Source organism: Typopeltis vanoorti, chromosome 15, assembly GCF_054136105.1.
Source record: "Typopeltis vanoorti isolate ZY-2024b chromosome 15, IOZ_Tvanoo_1.0, whole genome shotgun sequence".
Taxonomy (NCBI): Eukaryota; Metazoa; Arthropoda; class Arachnida; order Uropygi; family Thelyphonidae; genus Typopeltis; species Typopeltis vanoorti.
In genome coordinates, this window is record NC_143563.1 from 121595175 (window position 1) to 121614973 (window position 19799).

The 19799-nt window shown below is 35.5% G+C and overlaps 1 protein-coding gene across 18 annotated transcripts in view; it reads left to right on the forward strand.

Moving 5' to 3' along the window:
* LOC150099111 (paired amphipathic helix protein Sin3a-like) overlaps positions 1-19799 on the forward strand; it is a 578777-nt gene that overhangs the window by 358927 nt on the left and 200051 nt on the right. For all 18 annotated transcript variants that reach the window (XM_090404589.1, XM_090404593.1, XM_090404598.1 and 15 more), the window contains one exon: positions 11497-11607. In XM_090404589.1, the coding sequence (XP_090260715.1) occupies positions 11497-11607 (111 nt within the window). The remainder of the gene's footprint in view (positions 1-11496; positions 11608-19799) is intronic.

Genomic DNA, 19799 nt, shown 5'->3' on the forward strand with positions numbered 1-19799 from the left:
TCACCAGCAAACTGCCCTACATAGGGTAAACATCCATTCCATTAAGAAAAGCCTAATACAAATACCACGTTAAATTTCTGTAGTAAAATTCACTATAGTAAAACAGGCCTGTCAGACCATGTAATGCAAACATGTCACAGAATCAACTAGAAAGACACCAAGTCCCTATACTGCACCAAAACCTTTTTTTTCAAAGAAAGTTCAAGGAAGCTTGTAAGATGCTGAAACATCATCCTAATCTCAACAAGAATGAGGGATTAGTAATTATAAGAATCTGGAGGACCAGTCTGCAACCTGTATAGCATTCAGAACATGACAGAATTCAACCTTAAAACATAGTGATATCTTGGCTAACGAAGATAATGTTCCGGAATCGCATTCGTTAGCTGAAACCTGATTTCCTGTAGGTTTCTATAGAAAATCATTTAATTTGTTCTGGATGCTGCCTACTATTGAAAGAAGTTTTATAAAATAGTAAAAAGCACACTATAAAAGAGCAAAAACTCACCAAAGGCTTAGTTGAACAGCTACCCAATTAGATGAAGGAGAATGGAAAGTAGAACGAAAAACTGAGTCTTTATGCTATTATATATACTTTATTAAACTGAAAATATGTACACAACATTTTTACTAATTCTTCTTCCAAATTTTCAAAGTTTATTCAAGGTAAGTCTCCTCTTCAGTAGCTGCCTCTGTCTCTTTGCTAAAGGAGAAGTCAAAAATCTGTCCAAAGTTGATCGAGATTCTCTTTTTTTCAGAATGGTTTTAAAGTGATTCAGACACTTGTCTTCAACCAAGGCACAAAGTTTGTTAATTTCAGCTTTGTTGGGATGCCACTTTGTAAAGAATAAATGCTATTACACTTACCTCTCACATTCACAGCCACATTCGGAGCGTGCATTGTACTGACACTGGTATGAGGCGTCTCACTTCTCGCTGTCTCGAACGTAAACCCAGTCAGGTTGGTGGGTCTTCCCTAAGTTATGTGGTCAGCTCATTTCTTTGTCACATACATACAGATGGAAAAGATAAGCTCCTGGAATGGCCCAACCCCCCTTCATGTTTGCTGCTTTATGTTAGCGCGCGCATCCACTAAAACATTCGTAAGCCGAGTCCGATAAACAGCGAAAAAAATCTTAGTTAGCCGAAAAATTTGATAGCAGGGTCACTTGTTAGCAGAGCTATCACTGTATATGTTTTCCTGATGGTGACCTAATTATAGAGGTTGAAATATCGTGTACTATTAACTTGATTGTAAGTAAACTAATTACTCGACATATGCTTCTGTTTCCATAAATTCTTCACGATGAATGCTGACCACCATGTAACCTTGAAAGAATTTCTTAAAAGATACTCTCCATAGTAACACATTCATTGCCAAGAGTGATTTTTTGACCATACATGAGACATTGATTGATCAACCTATAGTATATAGTACATTAGTAATATATATGTGCAGTTGGTTGGGAATGGAGAAACTTGTTTACATTTGATTTAAAAGCCTGTATATTGTTCCTTAGGAAATACATCAGGAGGGAGACTGTTCCACAGTACAGCAGTAGCAGCGATGGAGGAGGAGGAAAAGAAACTTGTTCTTTTCCTCCTCCTGTGGGTTTCAAGGTGTACTGTGAAAGGTGGTTGGGCAGCAGCTCTATGTGTTCCAATGAGCTTAGTACTGAGTGGAGGAATTATTGATGCTATTTCAGATAAACTTTTGCCATGGAAATATTTATAGAATACACAAATTGCAGAGACTAAACATCTGTGTGAAAGTGAGGGGGGGGTGAGTTGCTAAGAGATGGGTCATTTATCAATCTTGCTCTCATCTGTATTGAGTCAAGCATTTTGAGGGAGCTTTTAGAAGTCCCGCTCCAAATGTCAGAGAATTATTCGAAAACTGGACAGATTTGCAATTTGTATAAGGTTAAATGCCATTTAGAGGTGAAGTAATGTCTTGAGCAAAAGAGAAATCCTAGTTTTCTGGAAGCTGAGAATGCACTGTTTGTGATGTGTTTATGCCAGGAGAGACCTGATGTTAGGGTAATTCCAAGAAGATAAATCTCATCTTGTCTGGAAATTTGAGTGTTATCAAAAATAATACTAGGAGAAAATGTTTTTTTTTTTTTTTTAATAAGAAATAAGACAGAACTAGGTTTTTTCTAGCATTGGATTTGATGAGGTTATCTGAGCCCCATTGAAGGATAGCTTGGAGGTCAGAATTGAGGGCAGTGGTGGTTGATGTTCTGTAGGTTGAAGTGAGTTGTGCAATGTACCCTCATCTGCAAAACTGTATTGGGTTGGAAGTAAGTCATTGATATATATATATATATATATATATATATATATATCAGGAAAAGGGTTGGTGTGTGGACAGAACCTCATGGAATCCCTGCATTAATTGAAAGACAAGATGATAAGGAACTATCCACCATCATGCATGGTGTGTGTCCAGACAGAATGCTGGCAAATCCAACTGCAGAAGTCCTGAGACAGTTCAAAAACCCAGTCAATAGCTTTTGAGATATCAAATGCAACCACTTGATATTCACCAAATTGCTCTATGGCATTTATCCAGAGATGGGTGATATATGAGAGTAGATCTTTTGTTGATCAGCAGGAATCCATACTGGTGGTCGCTTAATAGCTGGTTACCTTCAAGGTGGTGCAGAAGTTGCGATACAAAAATGAGAAGAGAGAGCGGGAGAGGGAGAGACAGTTCCTGGTAAATATTTCGTGTTAGAGTTCAAGAAATGAGTTTTTTTTTTAAATCGGGAAATGTAACAAATGTTACTCATGTAAGGAAAGATAGTGGCAGTGTTCTGGCAAATGTGGAAGTAGTGAATGATAGTGCACAGAATAATAAAATGAAGTTGCTGCAAGTAATGTGGTTGATGAAGTGACAATAATTAGGATTACTCCTTATTGTCACTTAATGTGGTTGATAAAGTGACAATAAGGAGTAATTCTAGCATCCTTCACATGTCAAAATAGGAGCTATAGCTATGAGAAATGATAGTGGTACAGCAGACAGGGAATGGGGATAGTTGAAGGTGTAAGAAATTGGAAATAAGGAGAAGATGTTGAAACAAGATTTGATGATAAGAGGCATACTTAATGAGAAGGTACTGAAAGCTTGTTTCTCAGGTGTGAAGGTCAACGATGTTAGTGGAGCTTTTAGTTTGCAGATAGGAGAAGTACATAAGATGACTGTTATGGCAGAAGATTGAAAGAAGTAGAAATGAAAAGCAGGGAAGTAAAGATTGAGTCTGCTGCCTCAGTATGATAGGACAGAATTGAAAAATGGCCGTGATTGCTAAAAAGATCAGTGAAAAGATTGTGCAGGAGGAATGGTATGCAGGTTATAGATGTGTAGAGTGAATTTGATTCAATTTATTCTCAACTCTTAAAGCTAAAAATCTGGTCCTCACACCCCTACTGACCAATGTTCAGTAGGGGTGTGAGGACCTCCATCTCTAGCCAAATGCTGAAACATTTCCCCTGCATTAATCCTATAAAATGTTTCAGTCACATCCCCTTTTATTCACTTATCAACCAACTTTCTTTCACCTTACCTTTTTCCATCTGAATGGTATAACTAATATCATTTATCTTTGGCCAGGGAAACATGATTTTGTTATACTTTTATTAACTTCTCCTCTGTTCATAGTCTCTACTTAAATTTTCTCCTTACTTTTTGTTTGTTAATGTGATCCATTATAGAGGGGACAAGGAGTTTGAGAGTGTTGGATTTGCTAATAGTATCCGAACATAACCAAGGTATTTGCCTTCAGTTGGAGAGAAAGACCTTGCAATCTTGTTCTGGAAAGTTGTCGAACCTGTAAAATTCTCTCTGAAGAAAGAGTTCATGATAAAGCTGGTAATTATGACAATTCCGAGTCAACTCGAATCAATGCCATGGTTTGAGAAGCTGCAAGAAAAGAATGTCAATAGTGCATGGGAAGTGATCAGAAATTGTTTTGAGAGAAGCAGTATAGTACGCCCACAGTTTGTAGATCTCTACTTCGTGACTTGCCAAGAATAGTTAATTCATGCTGAAGGGGAGAAAGAAATGAAGGACGTATGAATTTGTCGCCAACACGCGAAATCACGTGCTTTATAGGTAAAATTTTTCAACTGTTATACAAGCAACATAGTTAACCACAATGATCATAAAAGAGAAGTTAATTTTCCGTTTAATAATAAATAACTCATCCCACAATACGGACTGATTACCCTATTATCGGAATTGATTCTCCTCCTGTTGACATATGCAGAAGTGTCGAAGGGGTCTCGAATCTGTGAGCATGCTATATCAGAATCTTTTGTTGACTGCAAAAAAAGAAAACACCGTGGAGAGAGTATAAATTAAAAGGTAAGCGGCATAGTCATGAGCACTACAAAGTGCAACTAGTATGGTAAGAAAGGCCAAATCAGATTATGAGAGAAAATTAGCTGAGAATGCCAAAGTAAATCCAGAGAAGTTTTGTTATGCAGGAAGTAAAACAAAAAAGACTATGGTAGGATACCTAATCAGTGCCGATAGTAAGAAGGTGACATAGGCAAAAGAAACAGTTGAGTTGCTGAGTGATCATTTTGCAATGGTATACATCCGAGTTGAAATTGTTAATGTGGCAAAGATGCATGTCAGAATTGAGGTGGATGAACAGGTGGTGTTCGGCATATTAAAAAATATCAATCTTCTTCACAGTTGGAATGGGTGGTGCATCAGTCCATGTACTATGTGAATGTGCAAGAAAATTGGCATTGCCTCTGATGAAGATATTCAATCTAAGTCTCAGCTCTAGCAAGGTTTCAAAGGAGTGGAAAGAGGGTAAGATAGTTCTTTTATATAAATATGGCTGCAAGACAGACCACTATATTCCATAGTGGGCAGCACAGCTTTGTAAAGGATAAGTCATGTCTCAGTGATTTATTCACATTTTGTAGTAAAGTGACTACACAGTTGGATAAAGGAATTGACTACACCATGATATTGGAAAGCATTTGACAGAATACCACATGGAAAACTTACAAAAGTTGGAGCAAATGCAATTAGAATGGAGTTATGAAGTTAGTAGCATTGGGGTGGTTCACAGACAGTCACCGCAAATTGGTGTATGGTAGACTGGAATCTAGTATAATGAGGGTGACTAGTGGAGTGCCTCAGGATTCTGAACTAAGCAACTACTCTATAATGTTTATATTAGTGATATACAGAACTATTTAGGGGGGGGTCAGGTGGGAATATTTAGTTGTTTGTTGATGATGCAAACTGGGCAGAGCAATAGTTGATAAAGGTGATGTAGATATCCTGCAGGATGATTTAGATAAGTTAAAATTGTGAACAAAGAATAATGATTGTCAATTTAATTGCAAAATGTGAGGTTATGTATTTAGAGTTGAAAAGGTAAATTGCAAGAAATTGATTAGGCTAGGGACTTGGAGTCCCTAGCCTAATCAATTAGCCTAATAAAAAATATGTATAAGGGAAATTTCTTCTGAGAATTTTCATCCTTCTGTGCTTCTATACAGAGAGAAATTAGATTTTAGAATTTATTTCCAAGAAAAACCTTGTTAATCCTTTTTTAATGAGAAAAATCATCTACGGTCGCAGAAAATATGAGTGGTGACAGCAGTCGATAACACTAGTATATGAAGTATCCTTGAGTATTGTTGGAGTAGAGAACATCCACTAATTATAATTAAATTTTGCTGTTTTTGTAGACAACCTAGGCTGGTATAATCATAAAATCACTATCACTACCCAATTGGATTTGTTATGTGTAATATGCTTTTCCAAATAATAAGCAATACTGGAATAGCCCAAAAATTCATAAATATAACAGTAATCAATACAATCCTCTTTTCCTCTATATAGGAACATTTAATTGTTAAACACTTAAAGAAGAGGAAGACCTTACCATCTTAGAGCAAGAACTAAAACATATTAAATGGGACATCATAGGTTTAAGTGAAGTTTGCAGGCAGGATGAACATTTAATAAAATGGAAAAACTAAAGGACAATATGGAGTTGGATTTCTAATTAAGAAAAAAATTACACACCTTACAGAAGAATTTAATTATACAGATGAAAGAATAATAGAAATTACACTTAAAATAAACTCTAAAGTTAACATCAGGATCATCCAAATATATGCTCCCACCTCATCCTGCACTGATGAAGAGATAGAAGTATTTTATGACTCGCTGCAGCACACTCTAGACAAAGAAAGAAATAGCGATCAAAACTTTACTATAGTAATGGGTGATGTTAATACTATTCACCAAATAGACACAATAGGACCATATATATATATGGTACAAGCAGCAACTCAAGAATGGCTCTTACAGAATTCTCTATCATAACAAGCTTTATATTATGAATACATTTTTAAGAAAGCCCTTAAAAGAAAATGGACATGGAGAAATAAAAAATGAAATAGATTATATACTGTGTAATAATAAAGAAATAGTTCAATATACCTCAATACTAAATCAAGTAAAAACAGGAAGTGATCACCAACTGGTCAGAGCCAAAATTAAAATAAATCCCAAATTGGAAAGAATAAAATGACTAAACAACAAAAAATCAAGAAGTTTTGACTTACCTTATTGAAAACAAGAAGGATTATGAAGAAAAACTCAATCAAAAACTAGACTTAATAAATATATTTGAAGAACACATAAATAAAATAAGCAAAAACCTCATGGAAGTAATAATCTCAGCAGCCAATGAATTCAAAAGCAACAAAAAACAAAAAGACCATATTTCAGAGGAAACCTTGCAACTACTAAAAATGAGACGAAATATGAAACAAGACAAAACTTAATTTCTAAAATAGAATATGCAAAACAATAAGGAAAAAGATAAGTAATGAAATAAGATCTTGTAACACAAAAAAAAAATAAAATAAACAATTGAAAACAAAACTATGAAAATACTAAGAAAACATTTATCAGTTGGCAAATGTCAAATAACTGCAGTAAAAGATAAGAATGGAACTACAATAAGGAACCAAGAACAAATCCTAAGCAGGCTAGAAGAATTTTATAAAGAACTCTATAGCGATCCTTCAATAGATAAATCAAATATAAATAACTCTTCTCCATAATTCCATATGGAATTATTCCCCCCTCCCCCAATCACTTCAGGTGAAATAAAACGAGCGTTAAAACAAATTGAAAATCTCCTGGTGAAGACCTAATTCACATAGAATTAATTAAATGGGAAGAAACAATATAATTCACCATGTTACAAACTTATTAAATCTATGCCTAGAAGATACCAGAAAACTGGAAAAATGCTACTCTGATACTGTTATTTAAAAAAGGGGACAAAGAAGTAAAAAACTATAGACCAATTAGTATGCTCTCTAACCTGTAAACTTCTCACAAAAGTAATAACAAACAAGTTAACCCCTCTTCTAGACTCAAATCAACCAGTAGAACAAGCAGGATTCTGTAGAGTCTTTAACACAATTGATCATATTCATGCAGTAAAACAAATAGAAAAAAACAGAAGAAAACCAAGTTCCTCTCTGTTTAGCCTTCATTGATTATGAAAAACATTGATTCCATCAAAACTTATGCAATAATCGAAGCACTCCAGGATCAGGAGTTCCTGGAGAATATATGGACCTTCTCTGGGAAATATACTACACTGCAACAGCAACAATTCAACTTCACACAAGTAGCAATAAAATATCAATTGAAAAAAGGTCTCTGACAAGGAGACTCTCATGATGTACATCTCCCAAAATCTTTACAGCAGTCCTTCAAGAAATATTTAATAATATAAACTGGACAAACCTTGATATAAAAATTAATGATAGAAACTTCACACACCTAAGATATGCAGATGACATAATTTTTGCAAACACTACAGAAGATCTTAATATAATGATAGAAGACCTATATCATGAAATCAGAAAAGTCGGTCTAAAAATAAATAGAGAAAAAACTAAAATAGTGTTTAATCTTGTTGTAACACCAAAAAACATAATGATAGAAAACAATTTCTTGGAAAGAGTCTCTTCATATACTTTGGTCATCTCATTGATCTAAACTGTGAGCTCCAAAAGGAAATAAATAGGATAGTTCAACTTGCCTGAAGTGCATTCAGGCAAGTTGAATTTAAAAAGAAAGACATTTAATGAGTGTATATTGCCAGTCATCTCACATGGTTGTGAAACTTGGTCGCTAACAAAAGCACTGGCAAATAAATTAACAACCTGAAGAAAAATGGAGAGGTTATAAGAAGCAAAACACCTGGATAAGAAGCCAGACTGACATCATTCTTCACCATAAACGACTAAAATGGAAAAAGGCCTGTAGAAAAGATGAGTGATGGACCACCATACTAACGAACTGGATTCCAAATGAAGGGAAACGAGGCCGAGGACGTCTTAAAAGAAGGTGGAGTGATGAATTGTGAAATTTTGTTGGGGAAAATTGGTCAACCATTGCCAAGAACAGAGAAAGGTGGAAAGTACTGGAAGGGGTGTTCGTCCAGAAGTGGACATAAAATGACTGAAAAGAAGAAGATAATATGCTTAAAAGCAAAAAAATGTTCTTTATTATTATTTGAAATAGCATTATTTTTGAGATGTAGTCAAGTTCCTGCCTGATGAATAACCCGTGCAAAACATAAGCTGAGCATCAACGTATTAAACTTCAGAATGTTGGGATATACATTCAGAATTAAAACTTAGTGGATATTTTCATAATGTGATTGAACTTGATGGTCTCTGTGTTTATGATTATTAAATTACTTAAGGAATTCACAACATAAACTGGAATATAAATTTAAACAAACTTTAATATATACTTCCTATATTTCGGAAATGTCACGTTGCCATCTTCATGGGAACGTAAGACTAAGACAAGTGCACACAGGCACAATACAGCAAATGAGGTCGAAGAGAGGAGACTACTGTTTTTCCTAAATTCCTGATGGCGCCCCCCTAGCAGGCTATATTAGGTATTCCTGGCCGTTTGGCTGATGTTCTCATGTACATCTCCCAAATTTAGGGCAGTCTCATCTCATGCATCCAAATTTGTTGAGGTTTGGCACGTTTTTTGAGGCTGATTCTATGAATAGTCTTTCAAATTTAAACTTGCTGTGGTGTATTACTGTGGCAAGTATCCAGAGCATGGTCTGTAAGCCTTGGGTGGCTGTACTGGTGAAACCGGATGTAGTCCTTGTGTTCTGATATTCGCTGTCCTGCCTGTTTGGGCAAAAGAGTGCCGCTTACGGCTGCAAGGGATCTGGTAAACACCATGTAGGTCTAGGGAGAGTGGTTGGTATTTTGTGGAGCAGATAAGGGATGCCAATTTTCTACATCGTTTGTAACAAGAGGTCAGGTCATTTTTTTAGGATTTTGGTTATTTTTTTTCCAAGGTGCTCTGTGTTTATAATCCTTTCCAATAAACTCAGATTTAGAGCATTATTTATAGCAAAAAAAGTAAATCTAATCCACTGAAATTCTTTGTGTGAGAGTTGCATCATCATTAGATGAATTATCTGGTTGTCCAGATATCTTATTCTTAGTACACTTTGATGTGAATTCCATTCACCTTTTAATGAATCAAAAAAATCAAAATGATGTGAATCAAAAAAAAAAAAAATTATTTTTTGATTCGCATCAAAAAATAAAATTAAAATATTTCTCAGTCATCCAATTTTTGAATTATTTAAAAACAATTTAATTCCAAGATGAAATGTCAGTAAATTAGAGCATGTGAGGCATTTAATGATACAAGTTGAATTCAACATTAATTCAGAAGTTTTTACAAGTGTGTAAAGATTATGAGCTTCATGTTTCTAATGCACAAATATTAATTCTGGTTTCTGCTGTTTATAGCAGCAGTGTTTTAAGCATATTGCACATCAACTCAATGTCAAAAGTTAAAAAAAAAAATGTTTATTGAATAACCACAGATAAAATTGTTGTAAAATTAAAAACATTTGTAATAAAACTTGGCACAAACACATTGGTTTCCATAAATTAAGGAACAAAAAAGAAAATCACTTAAACTTAAAAATTATGACTTTTATGCAATTTGGCAAAAATCAATATGATATGAAAGAAACGCCCACAAAAATTGTAAATAAATCATTTTCTATTCATTAAGAAAATGGATGCATGAAGACAATGGTTAAAACAAGATGTCAAAATGAGATTATCAATGTGCCTCAATAAGGAATGTAGTCACCCCTCACAGCAACCGTGATAACAATGTTCTTTACTGTTTATAATAGTTTGCAAGAGCTCAGTTGTTAATAACCAGTGCTCCTGAAAAGCTGTCGAAATTCATCTAGGTTCGTGGGTCGGGATTGAAAGCAGTAGCATGTCTACTTACAGCACTAAAAACATGTTTAATAATAGGATTAAGAGCAAAAGATCTGGCTGACCTGTCTATAAGTATGATAGTCTCTTCTTCAAAATGTTCTATGAGCTTTGCTTGATGTGGATGATCGTTATCATCTTGTAGGATAAATGTCCATACCCACATATGGACATAATAGATAGGAGTCCAGGAGCTCATATCTATTAGTTGCAGCATTCATGGTTCTGCTAGAAAGCACATGCAGATCCATGTGTCCACCCATTGAGATCTCCCTAAAATATCATGACACCTTCAATGCAAGTGTCTTTCACAGATAGGGAGGATACTCTTCAGATAAGAGCACACCTGGAATCGCTTTGTAGAGCAAATTATACTGTAAACAATACTGAACTCTTTGATCTTAGTTCCAGTTAATGTGGAGCCTGGTCTATTTCATACATACTACCAGTTGCCTAGCATACAAGATAACCTTGTGAAGCTTTCTGTGCTAGTAGAAGCAGATACCAGTGTTCCTGTAGCTGACATGAGGACAGATCGTAGCTGATTCAGGGTAGCACTCCTGTTTTGACAAGGATATAATTGGAGCTTTTGGATATCCACGGTGGTTGTAGCCAGTGACCTTCCTTCATTGTATTTTTTGGATTTGAGATTCTTGTTGTGACTGTTACAATTGGTTCCACAGTTTGTGAATCACAGAACCTGATTTTGGCTGTTCGCAGTCTCATGATGGCTCCCTTCCCCACCTGAATTCATTGTTTAAATTATGCCTTAGTCATACAATAATTTTGCTATCACATAATTTCTTGTTCTTACTAGAGACATGAAATGGAAATACATTCCACAATGCACACTTTTATGCCATGTCTCATTTGCACATACTGTTGACAGCATTACTCATTTGTATATGTTAATCACACTCAGCATCACTTTTTACATATTGTACCTGATTTTCATATGTTTTTTTCGTTATTACCACGAACCAGATTAGAACAGACTTCTATTCTGTTCCTTAATTTACAGAAACCAGTGTATAAAGAAAATCATTTTTATAATGACATATTCTCTCAGTATGCAAATTACTGCATTAAATTTTTTTCTGCTGCTGTCAATGGTTACCTTCATATTTGTATTTGTTGTGTATTTAGGTATTCATAAAGAAGATAAGCAAAAAATTAAACAGTTGTTGCGGCAGTTTATTCCAGACTTCTTTTCCATATCTAGAGGAGAATTATCTGATGATGAAATTGAAAAGGAAGGTATGAGAAGGGAATAACACCATGAACATTATTTTTTTATATAAATCCAAATACAAAATTTGGAAGGCATTTTAATAGTAGTTTGATATAATTTAATATATTGACTTTTTTCCCCCTTCATTTTTAGTCTAGAGATTGCTTTTGTATTTATTTCCTCATTACTGTCAATGGTAATTTTGAAATGAAAAATGCAGTTTAAAAATTATGATTATTATTGCCCAGCCCCACGTTTGCAGTCCTACGACTCATTGTGAGAGACCCAAACTATCAACATGTTATCTATCATACCTATCCTTGAAACCTTTAACAAACAAAGCACTCGCAAATGATTCCGGCAACCCATTCCATTCATCCACCACTCTCCAAGGGAAAAATCTAGTCCTTGCACCCATGCTAACCACTCAACCTCCATGGGTGACCTCTTGTTCTGCCCCCACTAGCCAAGTGCACAAAACACTTTCCCTGCATCATTCCTATAAAATTTTTTAAGTAACTGAAATGTTTCTATCATATTCCTAATTTTTGGCCTGTTAACTAACTTTTGGGATCTAACCCTCAATCTATCCTCATAGGGAATATTCCAGAGACCACTCACCTCTGGATCCTCTCTCCCACTTAATTTCACAAAAACATGAGCTCAGTAATCCAGATGTGTTGAAAGTTTTTCACTTGGTTATACTATAAATTAAAGATGCCAAGTGATTATATTCTTGATTTAATCCTTTATCCAGGTGTAAGCAAACAAAGTTTATACATGAAATATCTTCACATCTGGACTACTTGTGTGTGTATATATATATAGAGGCTGACATCACATCCTATAATGCAAAACACATATCCTTACAGGTGTGTGTACTGTTATGCATTATGGGAAGGGCAATCCCATACGTGAAGGTACTTCACATGCCAATGTTGTTTGCTTATGCTTGGATAAAGGATTAAACCAAGAATATAATTTCTTGGCATCATTAATTTATAATCCAGATGTGGTTGTATCAAGTCTTTATAAATAGGAATAATAACTCCCTTATCTCTGCTTGTTAGTGTGTTCTTCAATAACCAAATAATCCTGTGAGCTGCCGTGGCTACTTTAGCAATATACCCTCTAAAATTCAGCTCTCTACCTATTACTACCCCCGGATCCCTGGCTTCATCAATTTCCTGGAGTACAGTTTTCTCAGTTTTGGTACACAGTTTGTAATCTTTATATCGCAAAATGTGTAACTTGTTGTGTTTTTGTCTGTGTGCAACTTATTGTGGAACTCCAATGTATGCATTTTATTAAACAATATTTGGAATCTTTCCGAATTTTTTAATCATTTGCAATAACATGGATACGAAAGAGTTGGATTTATTGTAATTGCAAGATTTCCTCCTCAGTTTGGCTGCATGAAACTTGATTTAAAAAGGTGTGTGGGGATCTTTGGCATTCTGGTTTCAACGAGATCATTCGTATTGGTAAAATAATTTGAACTAATTTTAATAATTTTGCCATAGTTTGGAATTTAAATAAGATTTTGTTAATTAGGATGACTTAAATTTGTCAAATAAAACGATATCTATTGGTATAATTTAATGCTTATCCATATGGGCATATACAAGTTTTAAGATTTGCTATGCGTGATGTGTGTCTGTTATTAAACAGATATGCTGAAGTTTAATAAGTTTTGTTGTTAAACTAGTCCTTGGTTGTTGAAACTTTTTTTTTTTTTTGCAGAAAGATTTTCTTACAATATAGTTCTATTTTTTATTAACAAAAAAATACGAAATGTACATGTTTATATTTTCCTAATTCTTTGATCTATAAAACATTGTATATTTAAACAAGTTAAGGGGTGACCGTTTTGTGTGCTGTTTAAATTTTTTTAAATAAAAAATAAACACAAGTGTAAGTATAATTTATAGTTAGGTTTTGAGATATTTTTAGAAGAAAGGAAATATCATGAAGACTGTACATATTTATTTGGCACCACACTAATTCAGGCATAGTTTTGGAAAATTCTCTAGGTAGAATTCGTAAACCATATTGCATCATTCTGTCTTAAATTAGAATGTTGGATTAGCCATTTCAAAAGTTTGGGAAACAGATGGAAAGCTAATTTTAAGGTATGTTGTTGATAGCAAGTTAGTAACAGAAATATTCAACATAGAATTATCCTGTGCTCCCCTTGAGGGTACATATTAGGGATTTGATGATTAAGACAGTTTGTAATATAATCTTAAACAGCATTAATTGGTACATTCACTGTGGTGTGCCATGTTTACCTTAGTACTGTTATATGGTCATTGCATAGTCGTTTGATAATTTAAACTAGCTGTTATCAGCGCAGAAGAGCATAGAATAATTAATCATTCTGAAATAGCCTTACAAGAAGACTTGAATAAATTGAGTGATTGGGCACAGAAATGGGGATGTGGGTTCAATGTTGCAAAATGTAACGTTTTAAAATTTGGAAAACAAAGATGGGATGCAGAATTTATGCTTTGTGAGGATATGTTGTTGGAGGTGGAGGAAATCAGAGATCCAGGGGTGATAGTGGATAAGGATCTGAAATTTAGGGGGATACATAGCCAAAATTGTGAAGACAGCACAAAGGTGGTAATGATGCGGAACACACTAATGTGTAGAAGTAGGGAGATTCTTGTTCCGTTGTATAAGGCTTTGATTAGGCCACACATGTACTATTGTGCCCAGATTTGGTCACCTGGTTTTCACTAGGACAAAGAGATGTTAGAAAGGGTCCAGAGTCAACTGACTAAGGTAGTTTCTAACCTCTGGAATGTCGAGTATAAGGAAAGTTTGAGAAGATGTAAATTGCAGTCTGGTGGACAGCAGGAAGAGAGGAGATAGATAGAGACCTATAAGTTAGTAAGAGGTTGTTATAGGATCAATGCTGGAGAAGTTCTACAGAAAATAGTGGGAGAAAAGGGGGAAACCAGAGGTCATCCCTGGAAACTGTATAAAGAGGGTGAGTAGAGGAGTGAGAAGCAGGTTTTTTTCATGCAGAGTTGTAAATGATTGGAATGCCTTGTCTGAGAGTGTGGTGTCTGCAAGGAGTTTGAGTGTGTTTAAGACAGAGTATGATGATCTGTGTGTGTGATAAAAGATGAGTCTTTGACTCCATGAGCTCTTGGGATAATAATAATATTATGAATTAGTGCCAATTCTCTTTTTTAACTTTGTGAGAGCGTTGTGTCATATAATAATAAGGAAGCCATTAGTTTTATCTAGTGAAACATGAAATCTGGCCTTGTATTTTTGCTCTTTAATTATGGAAACAGCTTATTTACTTTTTAGCTCTACTACTTATTACATTGTAATTTTCTATCTAATTCTTCATATGTACCTGAAGGGGATATACAGGCTATTATGATATACCACATGAAAGTTCAAAGATGCCAAGAAATTATATCATTCTTCCTATCTACAATTATTCTCCAGATCAGTCTGTTAATTGTCAAGACTCCAATATTATCAGATCTTATAATTCTGTCGTCTAAGGCACTTTGAACCGTATCAATCCAGTTATATCTTGGTCTTCCTCTGGGTCGTTTTTCTGCCAACCTGGTAGAGAATACTTGTTTCGCCAATCTTTCCTCGCCCATTCTGTTTAAACATGTTTGACCATAACACCTCAGATTAGCTCTGGTAACGCATTCCTGGATGCTGACAATGTCAAGTTCTTTCCTAATATCCTAATTTTTAATATGATATTGCCATTGTCGGACCCAGGACGCTCCTTCCCCAGGCATATGGTTCCCGCGGTTAGCCTATTAGCTGTGCGATTCGCAACCATATGCCTGGGGAAGGAGTGTCCTGGGTTCTATTCCTGTCGGTGACGTGAGGAGCTGAAGGATCTTCCTCAGCCATAGCCAAGTTAGCTGGTCTTGGACGTGGACAGTAGGGTTTTTTCTCCAGTTTATCCTGGGGTTTTTCATCCCGCAAAGCAGGTAAACCGGCATTGAGAGCCCAACACTACAGGACATAGGATACACCGGTGGGCAAGACTGACCACCTTATCCTGTGAACAGTTTGAGGTCCCATGATTAACAAATCCTTGACACCGCAAGCTAAAAGTGCGTGAGAGGAGATGAGATTGCCATCGATGACATCTGTTCACGCCTCTAATCTTTCTCAGGATTCTCATATCTATGGTCTCTAGTCTTTGGTCAAGTGTTTTACTTCTGACCCAGCTCTCAGATCCATAAGTTAAAATTGGTTTGAACACTGTCTTGTATACATCTAATTTAGTGTTCTGACTAATTTCTCTCTTATTCCATATGAATTTATTCAGTTGACTTCCCACGATACCAGCTTTGCTGATTCTGTTGTCTATTTCTATATTGAATTTACCATCTTCACTAAAAATCTTGCCTAAGTAGCTGAAATGTTTTACTTGTTCCACAGGTTCTCCATTCATAACACAGTTGACATTTTCAATGATGCTGCCTATTTTCATTGTCTTTGTCTTTTTATTGCTGATCTTCATACCATATCTATTACAACAGTTATTCAATTTAGTCAGAGAATCTTGCAGGCTTGTAGCGGATTTATTTAGAAGTATAACATCGTCCGCATAAAGCAAAGAGCTGACATTAACTTCTCCAATTTTGATATGTTTAATACCTCTTTCCTTCATAATGTGATCCATATAGATAATGAATAACAGAGGGGATAATGTACATCCTTGTCTCACACCAGATTTAACATTAAACCATCTTCCTGTACTTCCTTCAATTCTAACTGCTGACTTAGAACTCAAATAAAGACTAAGTATTGCTTGATATAATGTCCCATTGACACCATATAACTGTAACGTATTGAATAGTTTCTCTCTCTTGGCACCTTGTCATATGCCTTTTCCAAATCGACAAAACATAAATACAGATCTATGTTATATTCCCATGCTTTCTCGACTATTTGTCGTAAAGTGAAGATCTGATCCTGACAGCCTCTATTTGACCTGAATCCAGCTTGTTCTTCACCAAGCTTTTCTTCTACAATTCTTCTCAATCGTTTCTCAAGTATACTTGCATATATCTTACCAGGAACACTCAGCAGGGAAATACCTCTGTAATTCTCACATTCAGTTTTATTTCCCTTTTTATATATTGGTACTATGAGAGCTCTACTCCAATCATCGGGAATTCGTCCCTCTGTCCAGGCTTTCTGAACTATGCAGTTCAGCCACTATAAGACTCTTATACCACCATATTTCAGCATTTCTGGTCGAATATCATCTCCTTTCCACATTTCAAGCCTTTGATGGCTTTTTCTACTTTAGGTATGGATATATATTCCTGATTGTATGCCTGTTGGGCGTTTTTTTACCAGTGTGCTATCATTGCTTGTTTCATTTAGCAATTTTTCGAAGTAATTACATCTCGAACTCCTTTTACAGCGATCTTTCCTCCATTTCTAAGCTTCTTCAACAACCTCTAGAATATCTTACCACCTTCTTGATATTCATTTTCTATATTCTTGCCAAAGTCCTCCCATGACTTTTGTTTAGCTAGTTTTACACAGTGTTTCGCTTTCTTACATTTGGCTCTGTATTCTTTAAGAGCAAAAGCTGACTTATTTGCCAGGAACTTATGATATGCTTTCTTCTTTTCCTTCACTGCCTCTTTAACTTCCTGTGTCCACCATGGAGTTTTGATTTTTCTATCCTTGCATACAACCTCATTGCATGCCTCTCTGGCTGAATCAATCAAGGTTTTCTTCAAGGCTTGCCACTGAATCTCTAAAGTTTGGTTCCTGTTCTCAAACTCTTTCATTTTTTCTTCAATAATCTTTGTGTATTTTAGTCTACTGTTCACATCAGAGAACTGCTGAACTTTCATTTGCTTTAAAACTTTCTTACATGTTATTCTTTTCAATATGAAAGTGATCACTTCCAATTTTAAATTCTCTGTACACTCTGGTGTCATGCACAAGGGAGAAAATCAACAATAACATAGTCAATGAGACTATGTTATTGTTGATTTTCTTATTTCTTGCCTCTTCTCTCCATGTGATTTTGTGCACATTTGTATGTTGGAACATGGTGTTAGTAATAACCAGTCCATGTCCTGAGCAGAAATCCAACATATATATACCATTACTATTAGCTTTGCTCTTATCTCCAAATTTTCTCAATATATTTTTGTATGTCTGACAATCATTTCACAATCTGCTATTTAGATCCCCAACAAGGACCAACTTTTCCTTTTTCATTGTGTCAGATGCTTTCTCTAAATCCTCAAAATATTCCTCCACTTCTACCTTAGTAGAACCTTCTGTGGGACCATAGGTGAATAAGTCTAATTGTCCAGTTCCCCATTCTGATATTTGCCCACATCACTCTACTTGAGACTGCCTGCAATTCAAGAAGATTAGCCTTGTATTTAGTGTTGAATACAGTGGCTACTCCTTCTTTTCCTTGATTGTCATTTCCTGAATATAACATTTTGTATTCTGACCTTTGTCTTATTTGTTTCGGTCACCCCTATTATATTGATGTGGTACTTATCTAATTCCTCAGCTAGCTCCATTTCTTTGCTATTCAGGCTTCTTATGTTGATAGTACCGATCTTTAACTTCGGTGATGCTGAGTTGGGGTGTTTTTTTAGATTTGTTGCAGTTGCAGTAGCTGACTTGTCTCTTTTCACCCTGGTTTCCTGGTGAAAACAGCGGGGGGCCTTTTAACTGGGAGACACCCCCCAGTAGGCATGAAATTTTGTGATGTTGTACCATCATTTTGTAATTTGGTTTAAGCCAATAAGAATTACAATTTGGTTGGCTAAATCCCAAATTGCCAGCCCATCCCCGTTCGTTCAGTATCCAGGTAGATACCCAGCAGGGCTCACCACGAGAAGGTCAGGATGGGACATTAGGTCAGAAGCCCTGGTTGGTTCTCCACATTCCTTTAAAGGCTATGTGGAGGTCTCCTCTGAGTTATGCAGCTTTCTCCCTTAAGTGCCGCAAAAAATTATATTCTTGTCTTAATCCTTTATCAAAGTGTAAGCAAACAAAGTTTCTCATGAAGTAACTTCATGACTGGGAACTCATATACAGAGGCTAAAGGCTTCACATCACTTGCCTTAATATCCCATAGCATTGCAGATGTCTGTAAGGATATGTGCTTTGCATTATGGAATACCAAGTCAAGTGATGTGAAGTCATTAGCCTCTATACACAAGTTGCTCAGTCGTGAAGTACTTCACGTGCAAACTTTGTTTCTTATGCTTGGATAAAGGATTAAACCAAAAATATAATTTCATGGCATCTTTAATTTATAGTATAACCACATGGAAAAACTTTCATGAAAATTTTTCCATGTGCTTAACACATGAAAGTTTATTATTAATTTCATATCAGTAATATTGGCAGATCATATACATTGGTCTTCTGTTGCATTTTTAACTACCACAATCCATCTAGCCCTTGGTGTTCCTCTGTGTCTTTTTCTACCATATTGTTTAAAATCTGTTCCTCTCTAGCATGGTTAAAGTTGACATACCATCTAAGATTATATCTATTGTGGTGATAATGTCGAGGTCCTTTCTAATATCTTCCTTTTTAATATGATTTTGCCTCTAATCTTTCTGTTCATTCTTCTAGTTTTCCTCAGAAACGTATGTCTGCTGTCTCCTGCATATGCGATATTTTGATAAGGCACTTCTGGTTCCATCAGTCAACTTAAATTTCGTCTTCCTATTAAGTCTTCTTCCTGCCATTGGAGCAGCCAGCAGCTGTTTTTGCTAATCTTTAGTCTCCCTTTCTAAACCTTGCTACTTGCTTGATATTAACTCTACTAATCTCAGGTATTATGGTTGCTTAAAGAAAATACTAACATTATGGTCTTTCATAAACGGAACATTGATACCATATGTTCAAATGCTTTATCTCTAACCCAACTCCCTGATCCATAAGTTAAAATAAGTTTGAGTACCGTCTTTTATATATGTCAGTGTTTAATGTTTTAATTGATTTCTATCTTATTCCACATATATTCTTATCTCCGAAATACTCTCGCTTTGGTTACTCTTGTCTATTTCCATGTTTAATTTGCCGTCTTCACAATTATGTCAAAATAGCAAGTTTTACTTGTTCTATGGTTATTTATTCAGGATGCAGCTGATGTGTTTCAGTGTTCCTACCTGCTTTTTATAGTCTTTTTTATCAGGGACGGCTCGTGCATAGGCACTGC